This window comes from Dipodomys ordii, unplaced genomic scaffold (assembly GCF_000151885.1).
Source record: "Dipodomys ordii isolate 6190 unplaced genomic scaffold, Dord_2.0 Scaffold3, whole genome shotgun sequence".
In the NCBI taxonomy this organism is placed as follows: Eukaryota; Metazoa; Chordata; class Mammalia; order Rodentia; family Heteromyidae; genus Dipodomys; species Dipodomys ordii.
Window position 1 is genome coordinate 24,218,065 of NW_012267219.1, and position 16,528 is coordinate 24,234,592.

Here is a 16,528-nt window from a genome sequence, read left to right on the forward strand (position 1 = left end):
TTTCTACTCAGACAATTGAGATAATCTTTCGAACATCTCTTCTCTTGTCTCCTTAAACTTTCCAGCTCTTTCTTTGTGTCCTTTCTATTCCTCCATTAGACAAAGCATTTCCACTCTAGAAAAAAAAATCTTTGTATTTGTTTTTCCCACTTCATGGAAAGCTCTTTTCCTAGATCTGCATTTTCCAGTTCTTAGTTTATGTAGCATCTCCTTAAAAAGGACTTTCTTTATGGTATGTCTTAAGCCGCTTTGAACTATCATAGCAAAATGCCACACACTAGGTGACATAAATAGCCAGAATTTATCTAACAGTTCTGGAAGCTAGAATGGTCAAGAACGAGGAAACAGAAGAGTTCATGTTTGGTAAACATTAATCTCTTGGTTTATAGATAGCCATCTTCTCTCAGTATCTTCCCAGTATAGAAGGAATAGGGATTCTCTCTGAAGTCTCTCTGAAGGGCACTGAGACCATTCATGAGGATTTTATCAGCTCCTATAGATCTGCCTCCAGATACCATCATGTTAAGAATTAGATTTTAAAAAATTAATTAAGGGGGAGGAGTAGTAAACATTTCTTCGCTAATATCCCTCTTACTCTCTTAGTTTGTCACTCCCTTGGAAATATAAGTTCCTTGAGCATAAAACTTCCTTGGAAGTTTTGTGTATCACTAAATGCCAAAACTTAAAAAAGTACATATATGTTAAAAATCTATTAAGTAATATAGATATGCACCTAGTTCCCTCATATATATTCTTATTATTTGCCAGTTCTTTTCATTTCTATTTATTTATCTAATCATTAACTCATCCTCAAGAATGTAATTGCTAAGAAGGCATAGAGTTCTCAGTCTACTTGAAATGCCTAATTCAGTCTTTGTATTTAGTAGACAATCTATACCTGTTGCAAGAGTAACTGAATCAGTAATCATTTCTCAAAGGAAGCAGAAACCATTACTAAAGATGCTTTCTTCTTGACTCCTCCACTTGAAAAGAAGAAATCAACTCACACTAATTACATTATAAAAGGGATACTTATGTCTTAGTCAACATTTTACTGTTTGAAATGGGATTTGAAGTATTCCTCATCAAGAGTAAATTCTGTAGAAGCTCATCCAAAGACCTCTACAACCAGATTCCTGCCTGCTGGGTCTCTACACATTTATGAATACACAACATATTCTAATAACAGTAGTCTTTTAAACATTTTATTGTTATTATAAAGGTGATATACACACAGGTTACAGTTACATAAGTCAGATAAAGGGTATATTTCCTTTTGGACAGTGTCACCCCTTCCTTTACTCTCTCCCAGCCATTCCCTCCCATCCTACCCACAAATTGTATAGTTCATTGTCAACAGTCTAATGAAAACTGGTGCTGCATTTGTTCACCGCTTGTCCCTCATTTCTGTGCCTCCCCTTACAGACCCAAAGACATACAAATGAACAAACAAGACCAAATGAAAAAGAAAACAAAAACAGCAACAAAGAAAAAATCTCTTGTTTCCATTTCCTAGTTCATTTTGATCAGATACACATAGGCACTGCAGTTTTGTGTTCTTCTCCTTCTTAAGAGTATCCTCTTTTGGTCATACTGTGTTTGAATGTCTAGAGTTCTGTATAATTTATTATGCCCCAGTGTATTTCAGATCTCCCTTCCGAATATGAGAGAAAATATGCAGCATTTCTCTGAGCTTGGCGTCCCTTACTTAACATGATTTGCTCTAGGTCCATCCATTTCCTTGAAAATGATATAATATCATTTCTAATGGCTGTGTAAAATTCCATTGTGTATAGATACTACATTTTTTGTGCATTCGTCTATTGTAGCATATCTGGGCTGTTTCTACAACTTGGCTATTGAACATGGATGTGCAATGTCTTTATGGTCTCCTGACTTGTGATGTCCAGCAGTGATATGGCTGGGTTGTAGAGAAGATCTACGTTTAGCTTTTTGAAGAATCTCTAGACCGCTGTCCTAAGTGGCTGTACTAGTTTACCTTCACACCAACAATGCAATAGGGTTCCTTTCCCCTCCCCACCCCCACATCTCCACCAAGACTTATTGTTGTTCGAATTCAATAATTGGGATGAGAAGGAATCTCAGAGTTGTTTTGATTTTCATTTGCTATATGGCCAGGGATACTGAGCATTACCTTGTGTGTTTCTTTGCCATTCTCTTCTTTGAAGAAGTTTCTCCTTATCTTCTTTGTCTATTTAATGCTTAGTTTATCAGTTTTGGGTGGGGTTCATTCTTGAGCTCCTAGTATATGAAAACAACAAATGGGTGGATTTTGTTTTTTTGACTCAATCTACTGTTCTATATTTTTTGGTTGGGGAGTTAAGCATGTTGATGTTTTGCACTACTATGGAGAAATATATCACCTTTCCTGCTGTTATGTTGTGAATTATACTTCTTTCCTCCTTTTGTGTTTACTAAACTAGTCTTCTAGTGATTTTTGCTCAATGCCTTGTTTCCTAGACATTGATTGTTTTCTTCCGATTGTATCCTTTCCTTTAGTATCCTTTGTAGTGCTGGTTTAGAGTTCATGAATTCCTTTAATTTTTATTTGTCATGAAAGGATTTAGTTTCACTGTCAATTGTGAACATTAGCTGTGCTGGGTACACTAATTTGTGTTGGCAAGTGTTGTTCAAAGCTTGAATTATACTACTCTAGGCTCTCCTTGCATTGAGAGTTTGTTGGAAAAATATGCAGTAATTCTAATCTTCTTTCCATTGTAATAAAGGTCCCTCTTTGATTTTTCTGCATTTAAAATTAATTCCTTGTTTTTAAAGTCCAAATCTAGAGATATATTCTTCTCAGTTCTATATGCCTCTGTCAGGTGAGTGATATTGGGGAAATTTTCTGTTATTATTTAAACAGGTTTTTAATGCCATGGGTTTTGAATTCTTCATCCTCATCTATCCTGATCATCTGTAGATTTGATCTTTTTGCCAAATATGCCAATCCTTTTTTAAAATTGTATTGTAAAGATGATGTACAGAGGGGTGACAGTTACATGAGTAAGGCACTGAGTACATTACTTGTTGATCATTGTTACCCTTTCCCTTGTTTATGTCTCACTATCCCTTCCCTCTACCACTTCCCACACTCCTCCCCCCCCCACCTTTACCATGTTTTGAGTGGTTTTTCCATGTTTTTGATGTCTCATTTTTAATCCTTTGCTTTATCCTCAATTCCTGATACCCTGTTTCCTACTTCAATTGTTAATTGCTTAGGCTTTCAATTGTGCTTTGATAGGGAGATAGAACTTTTCATGTTTCTCAGCTCTTTATTGATTCTAATATCTTTTCATGTCTCTCGGCTCTTTATTGATTACAATAACAGAAACCCTTGAGGGTTTTTTTGTTTTTTACATACAAACAAGGCTCCCCTTCCTACAAAACAATGCTACTCCTCTACCTAGAGAATTTCAAATTGTCTTGATTATTAAAGTCTATTCTATGGGGACCTCCCCAACTTTTGATCTTCTATCTCTTTTCTTTCCCCATATTTTCATGTATCCTTATAGCAACACTTACTGCATCATACTAATAAATACACATTTGTGTTCATGATTATGTTTATATATATCTTGTTTTTTGAATATTTGTATCTTTCATTTTTCTTAGATTCTCAAATTCTTATCTGAATTTCATCTTTTCTTAATCTCCATAGTCATCATATCATTGCCATAGAGTTTGTATCAATAAAAGTAGTACATATTTTTATGTCACTATTAACTTTCTTCAAACACTAAGTCAACTCTTTACCCTCATGATATATATATATATATATATATATATATATATATATGTATGTATGTATGTATATATATATATGCTAAAATATGGCTTGTATTATACTCACAGGAGAAGTTAGGTTAAACCATTGTTTTAAGGTCAACAACTAATAACCATGTCTTTTTTAGTTTAGCTAATATATATGTATTTAGCTAAAGTAATTTTGTGACTAGGTACTTCTTTTTCTGAGTTTATTATAAATGGGAAAAATAAGAGTTTAATTATGTAGTTACATAGTAAAAGAGTAACTGTAAAAAATACTTACTTTCCATTTTTCTCAATACAAAATAAACCAGAAAACACTACAGTAGCATACTCATTAAAATTAACAAGAAGATTCAAAGATAAAGAAAATTTTCATTGTACTTTGTCTAAGAAATGTGATCCCTGTGGCCCTTTCTAGGGAAAAAGATGTTTCCAATTAAGGATGCAGCCCTAAATTAGGAATGTTACTGTGACACAGGAGTAATAGGGGCACAGGACAATAGATAGGAAAGATGTTTTCACTTTGTGCTATAAGGAAAGTGCATAGCTTCCAAGTGACCTTACACTCCATCCACAACAAAGTTTAACTGAGTGATACAATATTCTTTGTGTCTTTCCATGTCACATTTTGCCTTTCCCTATCCTTACTCAACCTGTCTAAATTTTCTATCTAGTCTCATCTTTGTAAGTTTCCAGTACTCCCAATGGTTAGCACTTACTACATAGAAGACTCTTTGGTTTTTTTAATTGAATGTACTAAATCAATTTAGTGCTTATCTGTTATTCCAATAAGGTTATAAAAGTACAGACTGATAATGAAAGCAGATTTAGAGGAAAGCATATGATGATGCATGAAATAATTAAAGTAGTCAGATAATGGATTTAGGAAGTGTGATGAGTCACAACTATGCTGTTTTAAATACAAAAGCAGTATAAAAGTGACCAAGTTCTGGTGCCCTAAAAAAGCAAGGCCAAGTAAAACTCCTAAGTTGGGCTGTTTGGGAATGTGTTGGGAGAAAGTAGCAAATGGGGAGCACTTCATGGGTTCAGGACATAGTCAGCTTAGAATGGTGGGACATTTCAAAGTGACTATGGCCTGTGAATACCTACCACCCCATTTCTGCTGGAAACATAGAGATTGAAAAGCATCTTGTGGTAATTTGATTTGGAGAATGAAAAAAATGGTTAGAAAATTATGGCATAAACAGGGCACTGATGGTTCACGCCTGTAATCCTAGCTACTCAGGAGGCTGAGATCTGAAGATCACAGTTCAAAGCCAACCCAGGCAAAGAAAGTCCATGAGACTCTTTACTCCAATTATCCACCAGAGAACCAGAAGTGGCTCTGTGACTCAAGTGGTAGAGCATTTGCCTTGAGCTGAAGAGCTCAGAAACAGCATCCAGGCTCAGAGTTGAAGCCCCATGACTGACAAAACAAAAATAAAAAGAAAGAAAGAAAGAAAGAAAGAAAGAAAGAAAGAAAGAAAGAAAGAAAGAAAGAAAGAAAGAAAGAAAGAAAGAAAGAAAATGATGGCATAAACATCATTATTAAAGAGCATCATATATTTGTGGGAGAGAATATGGTTCCTCTTAACAAAAAGCTGAACAGAGAAAAAAATGTGAATTTGATTTTAAACTTACTTAAGCTTGACATGATAATAAGAAATCTAAGTTAGACTTAAAGAATTGGAATTATGCTGGGAATGTGGCTTAGTGGTAGAATGCTTACCTTGCATGCAAGAAGCCCTGGGTTTGATTCCTCAGTACCACAGCCAATAGTGGCACTGTGGCTCAAGAGGTAGAGTGCTATTCTTGAGCAAAAGAAGCTAGGGAATAGTTCCTGGGCCCTGACTGAGTTCAAGTGCCAGGTTTGGCCAAAAAAAAAAAAAGAATGTTAGAAATGTATAACTTAAAGGAAGGACCAAAGGTAGGCACTATATCCCATGCCTGTCATCCAAGGGACAAGGAAAGCAGAGGTAAAAAGGACTAAGGCTTCAGATCATCCTAAGATAAAATCTACAGTACTCTTATCTTAGCAACAGCTGTGAATTGGTGGTACATGCCCATCAGCTCAGCTATTAAAACAAGCATAAAGTAAAAGGACTGAGGTCCAGGCATCGACTGGGCAAAAAGTGAGTCCCTATTTCAAAAATAACCAGTGCAAAAAAAAAAAAAAACATTGCTGGAGGTAGGGTAGAGCAGCTGAACAGCCAACAGGAAACCCTGAGTTCAAACCTCATTACTACCAAAATCTGATTTTGTTTTCACCAAACGCATTATCTAGGTTAATACATTTCAAGATGTAACCTGAAGCACAAGGCTAGAGAATTAAAATTGTTTTCTGTCTTGTAGCAAGCCTGATGAACCAGAATCTGAGGTTGGTATCCAGAAATCTGCATTTTGTACAATCTTACCAAGAGATTCTTAAGCACACTGAAGTTTGTGAATCAGTGACCCAGAGCACAATCACACAACCCTAGGAACATTTCTTAAATCTTTTTTTTTTCCATTGATGCTTATCATGTGCCTTGATTCAGTCTGCAGCTTCAGGCTTTTCTTGGCTTCACTGAGCATAAAAAGCCTTCTTGAGCTCCCAAATTCTTTTCCCTATTTCTACTGCAGTCCTCCCTTAGAGAGATTACTCAGTAAGGCATTTTAGTTAATGTATTCCCGGTAGACTTGGATAAATCAACTAGCCCATTCAAAACATTTGCCCTCTTTAAGTATCAGAGTTTTAAGGATTGGTGGTGTTTTATGACTCTTTATCCTTTTCTATAAGCTTCATCTTTATTAAAACTAATTCTATATTCATTTAGATTTTCTCCATTGACAATAGTCAGAAGAGGAACAAAAGTGAGCTGGTATTCAGTAACATGTATTATCACAAACAATGAGAAGTCTTCCCAGTTAGAATAAGTTTGCCTTCCTTTGGATGGAGGCAATATGTTTAATGACCTTATTTACACAGATACACACACACACAAACAACTTTGTTTAGGGTCTATTAAGCCTCATGCTAAACTAGCAGGGCCATGTTTAAAGATAATAATGGTTTTTTTGTCTCTAGTCATTATGGTAAATCATTAAAAAGTGTATAATAGGGGAAAAAGGAACACTTAAATTCATTTTTTTAAAGGTCATCAAAATGTGTGAAACTATTCTCACCAAGAGAGGGCTTTAGGGTTTTTACAAAATCTAAGTCTCTTTTCTTTCCCTCCAATCAAATATAGATATTCTCTTGAAGATTAAAACACTTTTTGAAATCACACAGGGGGAAACTAAAGGGCAGTATTAAAATCACACATTGAGCTCTGCCAGCAAATAATGTTAAGGGTTATTTTCTCACATCTATACCCTCTAGCAAGATCAGAAACAAAGTTATATATTCCCAAATGGAATCAGGTAGCTACAGTATCTTGCATGTGGAACTAATGAGGCTGAGGTCAGGGTTCAGTTGCTATACAAGCTGATTAGTGTGAGGAGAGTGATGGCCTAGCCAACCTGGCCTTGCAGAGCATTATGATCACCTGGAGTGTTCTACTGTGTTTCTTCTCTTTTCTTTTCTTTTCTTTCCTTTTCTATGTTTGGTTCTATCATAAGCTTCTCAACCTTATTTCAAATCAACCAAATCAAAATTTCTGGAATAGAAAAAAGAAGCTCTACTTTTGAAGAAATTCCCAGGTAATTCATAAACCAGTCAAGATTTTGACATCAATAACCTCCTAGGAACCAGCTCAAACAAGAAGTATGCTCAGCATGACTCCTTCCTGGTCTTCAAAACTGGAAACCACAAATTCGACACTTTATCTGTTAAGAACACTCCAAATCTCCAGGGAATTTGTCCTCCACCCCCTCACCCCCCATGGATTGGAATTCTTTGTAGAGGCCATGAATTCAAGTAAATTTCCATTCTTAATGGCAAATAGCAGACCTGCCCTCTTAAGAATAGCCCTTCTACAAGCTTCCTTTCCAGCATGCTTCACTGGACATTTAAAAAAGCAACAAGAACCAAAGGGGGGTGGGGGGGAAGAAACATTAGTAGAACTTACCTTCCCCCACAGAAACTAAAAAATCTTTTGTCCTAAGAAATGGGCACTGATTGCAAATACTACACAGAACACAGTGGCTATTCACTGTAAACTTACCCAGTCTGCATCTGGAGAAATGTGATGGAGTACCTTCTCTGGAGAAATCAGGTTTCTCATGGCTGAGGAAAGCATTTTTGAAGACAAAAATCAGTCCCTGGATAATATCAGAAAAAACAACCCAAGATTGGTCATGATGAATTATGAAGTCATATTGCATGATAAATCTGTATCTCTACTTAGAAACATTGGCTAGAAAGGAGGATTTGGAGGCAGTGTGCACAGCAAGTAGGAGAGAAGAAAAACTTGAAAAACTGGTAAGTGAAGTCAAAACAAGGTATCAACAAAGCATATCATTTAATTTTACATTTCAACCAGCTGTGCTGGTATCAAATGTATACAATCTGACTGCATTTGCTGTTTTTCAGTCAGATATACCAAATAGCTCTCTGAGTTAAACACAAAAGCCATGAAATACTTTTTAATGGACAAAATTGAACTTCCCTTTTCCCTCATCTTTTAAAGTTTAGAGTAAAGCACACTCAAATATTTTCTCCCACCATCAGAATTTGACATTAGCTTCATTTCTGTCAAAAACTGGGTGTGCAAACTCCTCAGCCACAGAACCCTGAGTGCCAACCCAAGTGACTCAGAATCACTTCCATAAATGCAAATACCGCACTCATTTCCACTGTCACAGATTCCAGAATTCAGAATCCAAAGCCAAGGGATTCTGTATTTACATATTTTGACAACAGTTAGTTGACAACATGTATCTATTATCCCATTTGTTACATTTGGGGATAATGTTTTAGAAGATAGAATTCTCTCACTATCTCCTAGAATGCACATGCTCTCAACATGGAATGGTTCTAGATAGGAAACTGGGATAATGCACTACAGTTAGCTTTGCTTCTTAAGAGTCAACACCGATGGTTGCCGACCTCAGATGGTTCTTCTTCAACTTCACACGGGGACAAAAGTAAGTCTATAATATGCTCTGTTTACTGCTTCCATGTAGTATTTACTACAATTTATGAGACATTCAATATTGTATTTCAAATTAGACTTCCTTTTAGAAGACTTTGCCTAACTGTAGGTTAATGGAAGTGTCCTGAAGTTATTAAAGATAAATTAAGCTTGGGCTGGGAATATGGTTCAGTGAGAGCATATTCCTAGCATGTATAAGGCCCTGGCTTCAATCCCCATCACCATCAAAAATAAACAAATTGTATTAGGCTATGATGTTACTTGTATTTAATGCATTTTCAACTTGTGCCTATTTATCATTTAGAATGAATTTATAGAGAAATGACTCCATGGTAAGTCAAATGATCTTTAAAATCACATCTTAAAGCAATGTCCTTGTACTGGGGAAGAGGTAGAGAGGCAGGAGACTCATGAGCTCCAGAGCAGCCTAGGTTACACAGACAGACTTTGTCAAAAGGAAGGGTAAGGGAGGGAAGGGAAGGGAAGGGAAGAGTAGGTAAGGGAAGGTGAGGGGAGAGAGGAGATGGGAAGAGAAGCAAAGGGAAGGAAGGACAAAAACAAAGAGAGAGAGAAAACTCCAAAGTAAAACATAATGTCCTTCCCTAAAGAATATTAATATGAAAGAGGTTTCTTCTCTGTTATTAGAGCAACATGATGGCATAAATAACCTCTTTCCTGAGTTCATCAGGGTCCTTGACTACAAAGGGAGAAGCTCAGGTACATTTTGAGACAGCCCGTCAAACTGTCTTACAAAGAAGAGGAAACTGTGGGCAGATGAAAGTTCTGCTTATAAAGTAGATGTTGCTACAGCGCATTGCGGTTACATTATGTGTGCCCAAAGGATAAAGAATTCAGGTGAGAAGTGGTATGGCAAGAGTTGCAAATTAAATAAGCTCTGCACTAGGGATTTTTCCTTTGGTGTGTCGCAGTAACATGCCCATAGCTCCAGGGAACTTCATGATTAAGTTGGAATGAAGCACTCATGCCTCATGTTAAATGTAGCAGAAGAGAAGTTATTAAATATTTGTCAGTTAATTACCTGAGATACGCCCTTTTTTCACAGCTTTGGTTTCAGGTATGTGGGAGAGTTGAAAACATTTAATTGCACCTAATTTGTTGCTGTAGTCTAATCATAGCCTATGCATTGTGCTGAAGTCTGTAACCTGTGTGAAGAATTTGTAAGGGACCTCATTGTGACAACTCTAGAGGAAGAGAGTTGTGTGTGTGTGTGTGTGTGTGTGTGTGTGTGTGTGTGTTTTACTTTGTGAAATAATCATATCTAATCCTTGAGCTACTTTTTTTGAACTTGTAGAAATTATGACCTGAGAAATATATATAGTAAATCTTAGTACAATTTGGGAAATCCTTCCTACTGCTCCAAGTCCTTTCTTAATTAAATGTAGCTATTTTCCTGGCTCTCACCAACCCTTAGCATAGATCCTGAGAAAAATCCCTTTCTAGAGAGAAGCTAAAAGAGATTGAGGGCAAACATTCCTTTGTATGTGGCCCATTTGTAGGTCTGTTTGTTACCTTCAATTACCTGAGGTCTGACCACTTCTAATCTTGCTGTATTCTCTTCCCTCTGTCCTGCTCTTCCTCCTCCTTCTTTTCTTTTTATTTCTTCCTTCTTTTCCCCTCCTCTGCCTCTCCCTTCTCCTTTTAAAAGTTCCTGTACTGGGGCTTGAATTCAGGTCTCTTGCTAAGCTTTTTCACTCATAGCTGGCACTCTACCACTTGAGCCACATCTCTAGTGCCTGCCTTTTACTGGCTAGTTAAAGGATAAGAGATTAATTTAAGGGTGAGATTGGGACAGATATGAGGAGAATTATAATAGGGGTGACATTGATAAAATTGTATTAATAATGATAATAATGAACATAAACTGACATGTTGAATTGAAACTCTTTTGCACATCTACTTAGGGATAACAAAAAGTATTTTTTAACTTAAAGAATGAACTTCCCTTTGGGTATGAAGGCAACAGGGAAATGCACAGAAATAAACAGATGTGAGTGGCCATCATCTACAATTGGTGAGAAACAACACATTCAATCCTGGAATGTCAAATTTGCTCCTCTTCACCCTGATAACTCACATTCCTATTTCCAGGTGCATCACAAATATCTCCTTGCTCAGAAGCCTTCAAGGCCACCTTCTTTGCCCTGAAACTAAGAGGTGTTTATTTACATTACTTTTACGAAGACCTCACCATCATCTACAAACAGTAGAGTCATTTCCTACCTCTTCTCTTCTGTCTTTTTTCTTCTCTCCTCTCTTCTCTTTTCCATCTCCTTCTCTCTTAGAATCTCTTTGATGTAGAATATTTGAGATAAGTTTTTGTTTTTTCTATCTCTAGATCCTTAGCCACACACTCCAGACACTGAACAAATATTTTCTTTTCCTCCTCCTTTCTCTTCTCTCCCATTTTCTTAAATTAGAGACTAAAAGGTAATCCTGAGAAGAGATAAAGACTGAAAAAGATGACAAAGTGCCCAGAATGTAAAGGGTTTAGAACTGTTCTTTGGGAAATGTCTCACTTTAGAAGAGAATTCTATGTCATAGAACCTAAGAGAATTCACCCCAAAAGAGATTATCAAAAAATATCATCAAAAGCCACAATGATATTAATAATGAGGTTACAAAAAGATGATTGGGTTTGGCAGCTGTATTGTATATATTAGTTGAATCTTTATCAAAATACTACAGAATAGTGTTCCCAATAAGCTATTGAGTTGTAGCAATTATGAATCTTTTTACTTTTCATCTGTGTGCATCATAAAGATCTGAGAAAAAGATGAGATTCAGTTTGCGAATTAACAAACTATTATGAAGGTTGACAGATGCTTACCATGATCATACAAAGTACACTGAATTCTAAACAATAAGGGAAGTTGGACAATTCTCATTAGCATAAACCATAGCATGATTCTAAATACTGTTTTTTAGAAAAGATTCAATTTCTCCCCTCAAGAGATGACTGAAGCATAGATTTGAGGGTATAAGAATCTGTATGAGTCATACATCCCCCTTCTTGTTAGACTTTATTTTGCACTAAGGATCTTCATCCATCATACCAACTGGTGGGGAAAAAGATCCAAACTTGCAAATCTATGATTAAAAAAAAATTCTGACTTTTCTTCATCTAAATCAAGCTCAAGTCATTTTTAAGGGTCTAAATGTCTTCATGTGTAAAAGGAGCCTTCCCACCATACTGTCAGCTGCTGAGAGCAAGCACCACGTCTCATTTTATTTTTAATCCCCACTCCTTTGCATGATATTTTATGTAAGTTGGTTTACTGAATAAGAAGAATGCTTTAAAATTGTTTTGGATCCTGGTTAAAATATTCAGCATTCAAAGTTCTGTCATTTACTCAAAAAATTTTAAATGCTTTTCAACCTCGGGTAATACCCAGATACGTTCAATGAATGCTATAGCATTAGCAAGCTCTAAATCAGGGCTCGAATCCAGCAGTCTTACTGTTTTTGCAAAGTTTTACTAGATCAAAATCATACACATTCATTTATGTTTTGCCTATAGTTAGCTGTTTCAAACAGTAGAGTTGAATAATTGCAACAGAGACTATTCAGCCTAAAAAGCCTAAAATATTTATCATCTGGCTCTTCATAGAAAAAGTCTGCTCTTCTGTGATATAGACTGTTGTTGAATTTTGAGTCCCAAGAAAGCATAAGGGACAAAGTCCAGCTAGGTCCCTGAAGATATGTTTAACACATGAGTAATGCTGCCATTTTGATGATACTGAATCTACCTTGCAATAGACTGGTCTCAGTGGTCAGAAAACATACTCTTCTTTAAGGACCTCCTTTATCTCCTTTATATCCAACAAGCTGCTACAATGAGATTCTAATAAGAAAAACTCAATCTTCACTCCTAAACACTGGTAATTCAGTCGTATCTGCAAAGTAGCCCAGATCACATTGTAAAAGCTACTTTTGCTTGACTAATTTTGCTTCACATTCAGGATCAAACTATGGTCTCAGGAACAACTCTAGGACATACTTGTAGAAGTACATCTGGTATATTTAAATAATACACCTATTTGTTATTGGCACCTTTTAAGACAATGGGATCCTCAAAGGATCATCTTCCTAAATCCGTAAATATGTTTAACCCAAATTGTACTAAATGGAAATGGTCCAAGCTGAGCAAAGTCATCTACCCTCAAACGAACTTTAGTCTTTCTGTAGAATAATAGGTGGTAAATGCAAACTTCCAAGTATTTTTTCCCAGTACTCCTCATCACTTTCCAATCTGACTTTGAAAAAAATTAAATCACAACAAGCTTAAATATTTAGTGACACATGGTCTGTGCAAGACAAATGCAAGTAGACATAATTCACATTGGTTTCATGATATCATTCTTTTTCCTTGTAGATTCTTTGGAGATCAGTTACAACCACCAATGATGCTGAAGGCTTGGAGGCCTCTCACTACTGATCTTGTCAGATGAATGTACAGGCTAAACTCTAGTAGCAAGGGGAAGAAGTCAGTGAGTATGTATACCATGCAGTTTTCACCCAAAGAATCTGTATAAAATAGCAGTTGCCTTAAGTTGACTGGGCAAAGTATTTATCAATTAATGATAGATCAACTGCTTCAGATAAAAGCTGGTAATTAATGAGTCATTAAGGCACATTCTTGACAAAGATGGAAAACTCATGAGCCATTCAACATGCCCAAAAAGCAATCTTCCAGTTATGTGGCAGTGCTTAAATGCACTGCTAATTTCTGGGGCCTGCCATTTTTAATAGTACTGAGATGAATGACAAAGAATTTATGAATGCAAGTCTATGTTGCCCATTACACAAGCCTTCTCCTAGAGAAGTGAACCCTTCTAAGCACAACTCCTAATAAGCAGAAATTAAATGCTAATGTCCCATGCCACTAGATGAAAAGAAAAAAAAAAGATATGCCTAGGGGGAGGGAAAGAGGGGATAGATAATTTGGTTGCATATAAATAGTGTGAAGGAAGAGAGACAGGCATCTATTTTAAGCCTTTGTGGCCTGGGAAACCACATTCCCTATGCTCAAAGCCAGGAACCCTCTTACACAATAACTCAGAAACCCCACAAGTGCCTGGCTAGGAGGTCTGCTTCCTTCAAACTACCTCTTGGGCTAATCTTGGAAAAAGTCATGGATCACCCTGCAGCTCTGACAGAATTCTTACTTCCCACCTAAGGATTATGATTAAAGCCATCAGCTAGAGTATATCAGGAGGAAGCCAACACAATCCTGTCATTGTTTGTGTTTTTTATAGCTTATTGTTTAAAAAATTTGGAAATAACTGGACTCCTTGTGGCAAACTTAAGATCTCCTACATGAACTTGGCAGGCACTTCTCCCAGAACAGATTTAGAAAACAAATTTAAGATAGTGTGCTCTGTTCAAGGGAAGCAATAGCAAACCAGAAAGTCTATCCTGATATGTTTTCCCCTGTGTGTGTCCCTCCAGTGTCTTGTTTGACATTTATAGTGGGTGATTTTGATGAAAAGTCAATTGATTCCAATTTTCCAACTAACCTTCAGACTTTCTACACAGAATCAAAGGAAGGAAAACTCACAGTGTCTCCTGTTTGATTTGTCTCTGAATTTAGGCTGAGACTTACTCAGAAAGGTTAATGTGCTTTGGCTAGTAAATAATGCACAAAGTACAACAATATGTAAACTACAGAAAGTCATTAAAAGCTACTTTTGACTTTAGCGGAAAGTGCTCATGCCCCCATGTCAATCAATCAAAACTAGATTTTTGAGTGGATGGAATGCTTCTTGTTTGTTTCAGTCCTTAGACATTGCCTCTCCAGAGTCTTATCTTTAGGGCTGACTTTAATCAGTAGAGGACATTGATAAGAAAGATGAACCAAAGTAGGATTCCTCTAAGAACTTGAAGTCACATTTGGGTAAATGCCCAAAAGTGGGATTGCTGGGTCATAGAGGAGCTCTATGTGGAGTCTTTTGAGGAACCTCCATACTACTTTCCAAAGTGGTTGAACAAGTTTACACTCCCACCAACAATGAAGTAAGGTTTCCTTCTGTCCACATCCCCTCCAGCATCTGTTGTTATTAGAGTTCTTGATTTTTGCCATTCTAACTGGAGTGAGGTGATATCTTAATGTTGTTTTGATTTGCATTTCTTTTATGGCTAGGGAGGTTGAGCAGTTCTTCATATGTCTATTGGGCAGTTGTTTCTTTGAGGATTTGTTGTTAGGGGATTTAATTTTTTGAGTTTCAAGTATATTTTAGATATGAGACCCTTGTCCATTGTATGGTTAGTGAAGATCTTCTCCCAATCTGTGGGCTTTCTATTGATCTTGCTAGCTATGTCCTTTGCCATGCAGAAGCTCTGCAACTTCATGCAATACCATTTGTCCAACCTTTCTTTGATTTGTTGTGTTTCCGGGTCTCTATTAAGAAAATTTCGGCCTGCGCCAAGGAAACCTAGGGTTTCTCCTATTCCATCCTGTAATGTTTTCAGTGTCTGCTTTGACTCCGAGTCTTTGATCCATTTGGAGTTGATTCTGGTGCAGGGTGATAGATAAAGATCTAGCTTTAGTTTTCTACAAGTAGTTAACCAATTTTGCCAGCACCATTTACTGAAGAGGCTGTCTTTCTTCCATTCTATTTTTTTAGCTCCTTTATCGAAGATTAGATGCTACCAGCATGACTATGTTTATTGCAGCATTATTTACTATAGCTAAGATATGGAACCAACCCAGATGCCCCTCAGTAGATGAATGGATCAAGAAAATGTGGTATATATACACAATGGAATTCTATGTCTGCATCAGAAAGAATGACATTGCCCCATTTGTTAGGAAATGGAAAGACTTGGAAAAAATTTCATTAAGTGAAGTAAGCCAAGCCCAAAGAAACATAGGTCCCATGGTTTCCCTTATTTGCAATATCTAGTACATGTATGAGTCAAGCAGAAAAGGTCAGATAAGGTGATGTTAGGAAAATGAACCCTAAGATATGTATTCAAATGTTTTCTTTCTTTCATGCATTTGTTTCTAACGCATTTATAAGATTATTTCTTTGTTACTTTGTATGTCCCTCCCCCACAGTATAACCCCTGCTTTCACTGTATTTGATATGGTTATAATTTGTGGAGGGGAAGGGGAAAAACAAGTCGTTTAAATAAGGATACAGGTGAACCTGTTGCAACAATGAGAAGTACAAGTTGTCATGTCGAAAACGAACTTTACAACTTTGGTGGGGGGTGGGGGCGGGGGGAGGACTAGGTGGAGGGGGAGGCTGGGAAGGGATGGGTAGGGGAAACAAAGGAGGAGGCTACAATGCTTAATAAGAAATGTACTCATTATCTTGCCCATCTAATTGCAACCCCTCTGTACAGTATTTTCACAATAAAAAATAAATAAAAATAAAAAAAAAGAACTTGAAGTCACCATTGAAAAATGTGTTTTAGTGTGAAGGGAAAATTCAGCAATTAAATAAAATAAATTAAAAACGATCCAAGGTCACTGACACATACAGTGGAATACCAACAATTCTATAACGTTATTTTGTTGTAGAATGAAAATACGTAGAATTCTTCTAGGCCTTGAAAGTGCATGTCCCACCTGAACTGGTTCTATAAATCTGCCAAGTAGAGAACAGGTGTTCTTATTTCTTGTTCTTTCAACTTCACAT

At 36.6% G+C, this 16,528-nt stretch overlaps 1 protein-coding gene across 1 annotated transcript in view; it reads left to right on the plus strand.

Moving 5' to 3' along the window:
* Positions 1–13,333, plus strand: part of LOC105987562 — a 116,217-nt gene extending 102,884 nt beyond the window's left edge. The window contains 4 exon segments of the mRNA XM_013018860.1: positions 8,118–8,191; positions 8,751–8,856; positions 10,974–11,088; positions 13,258–13,333. Of these exon segments, the coding sequence (XP_012874314.1) occupies positions 8,118–8,191; positions 8,751–8,856; positions 10,974–11,088; positions 13,258–13,333 (371 nt within the window).
* Positions 13,334–16,528: the final 3,195 nt, after the last annotated feature.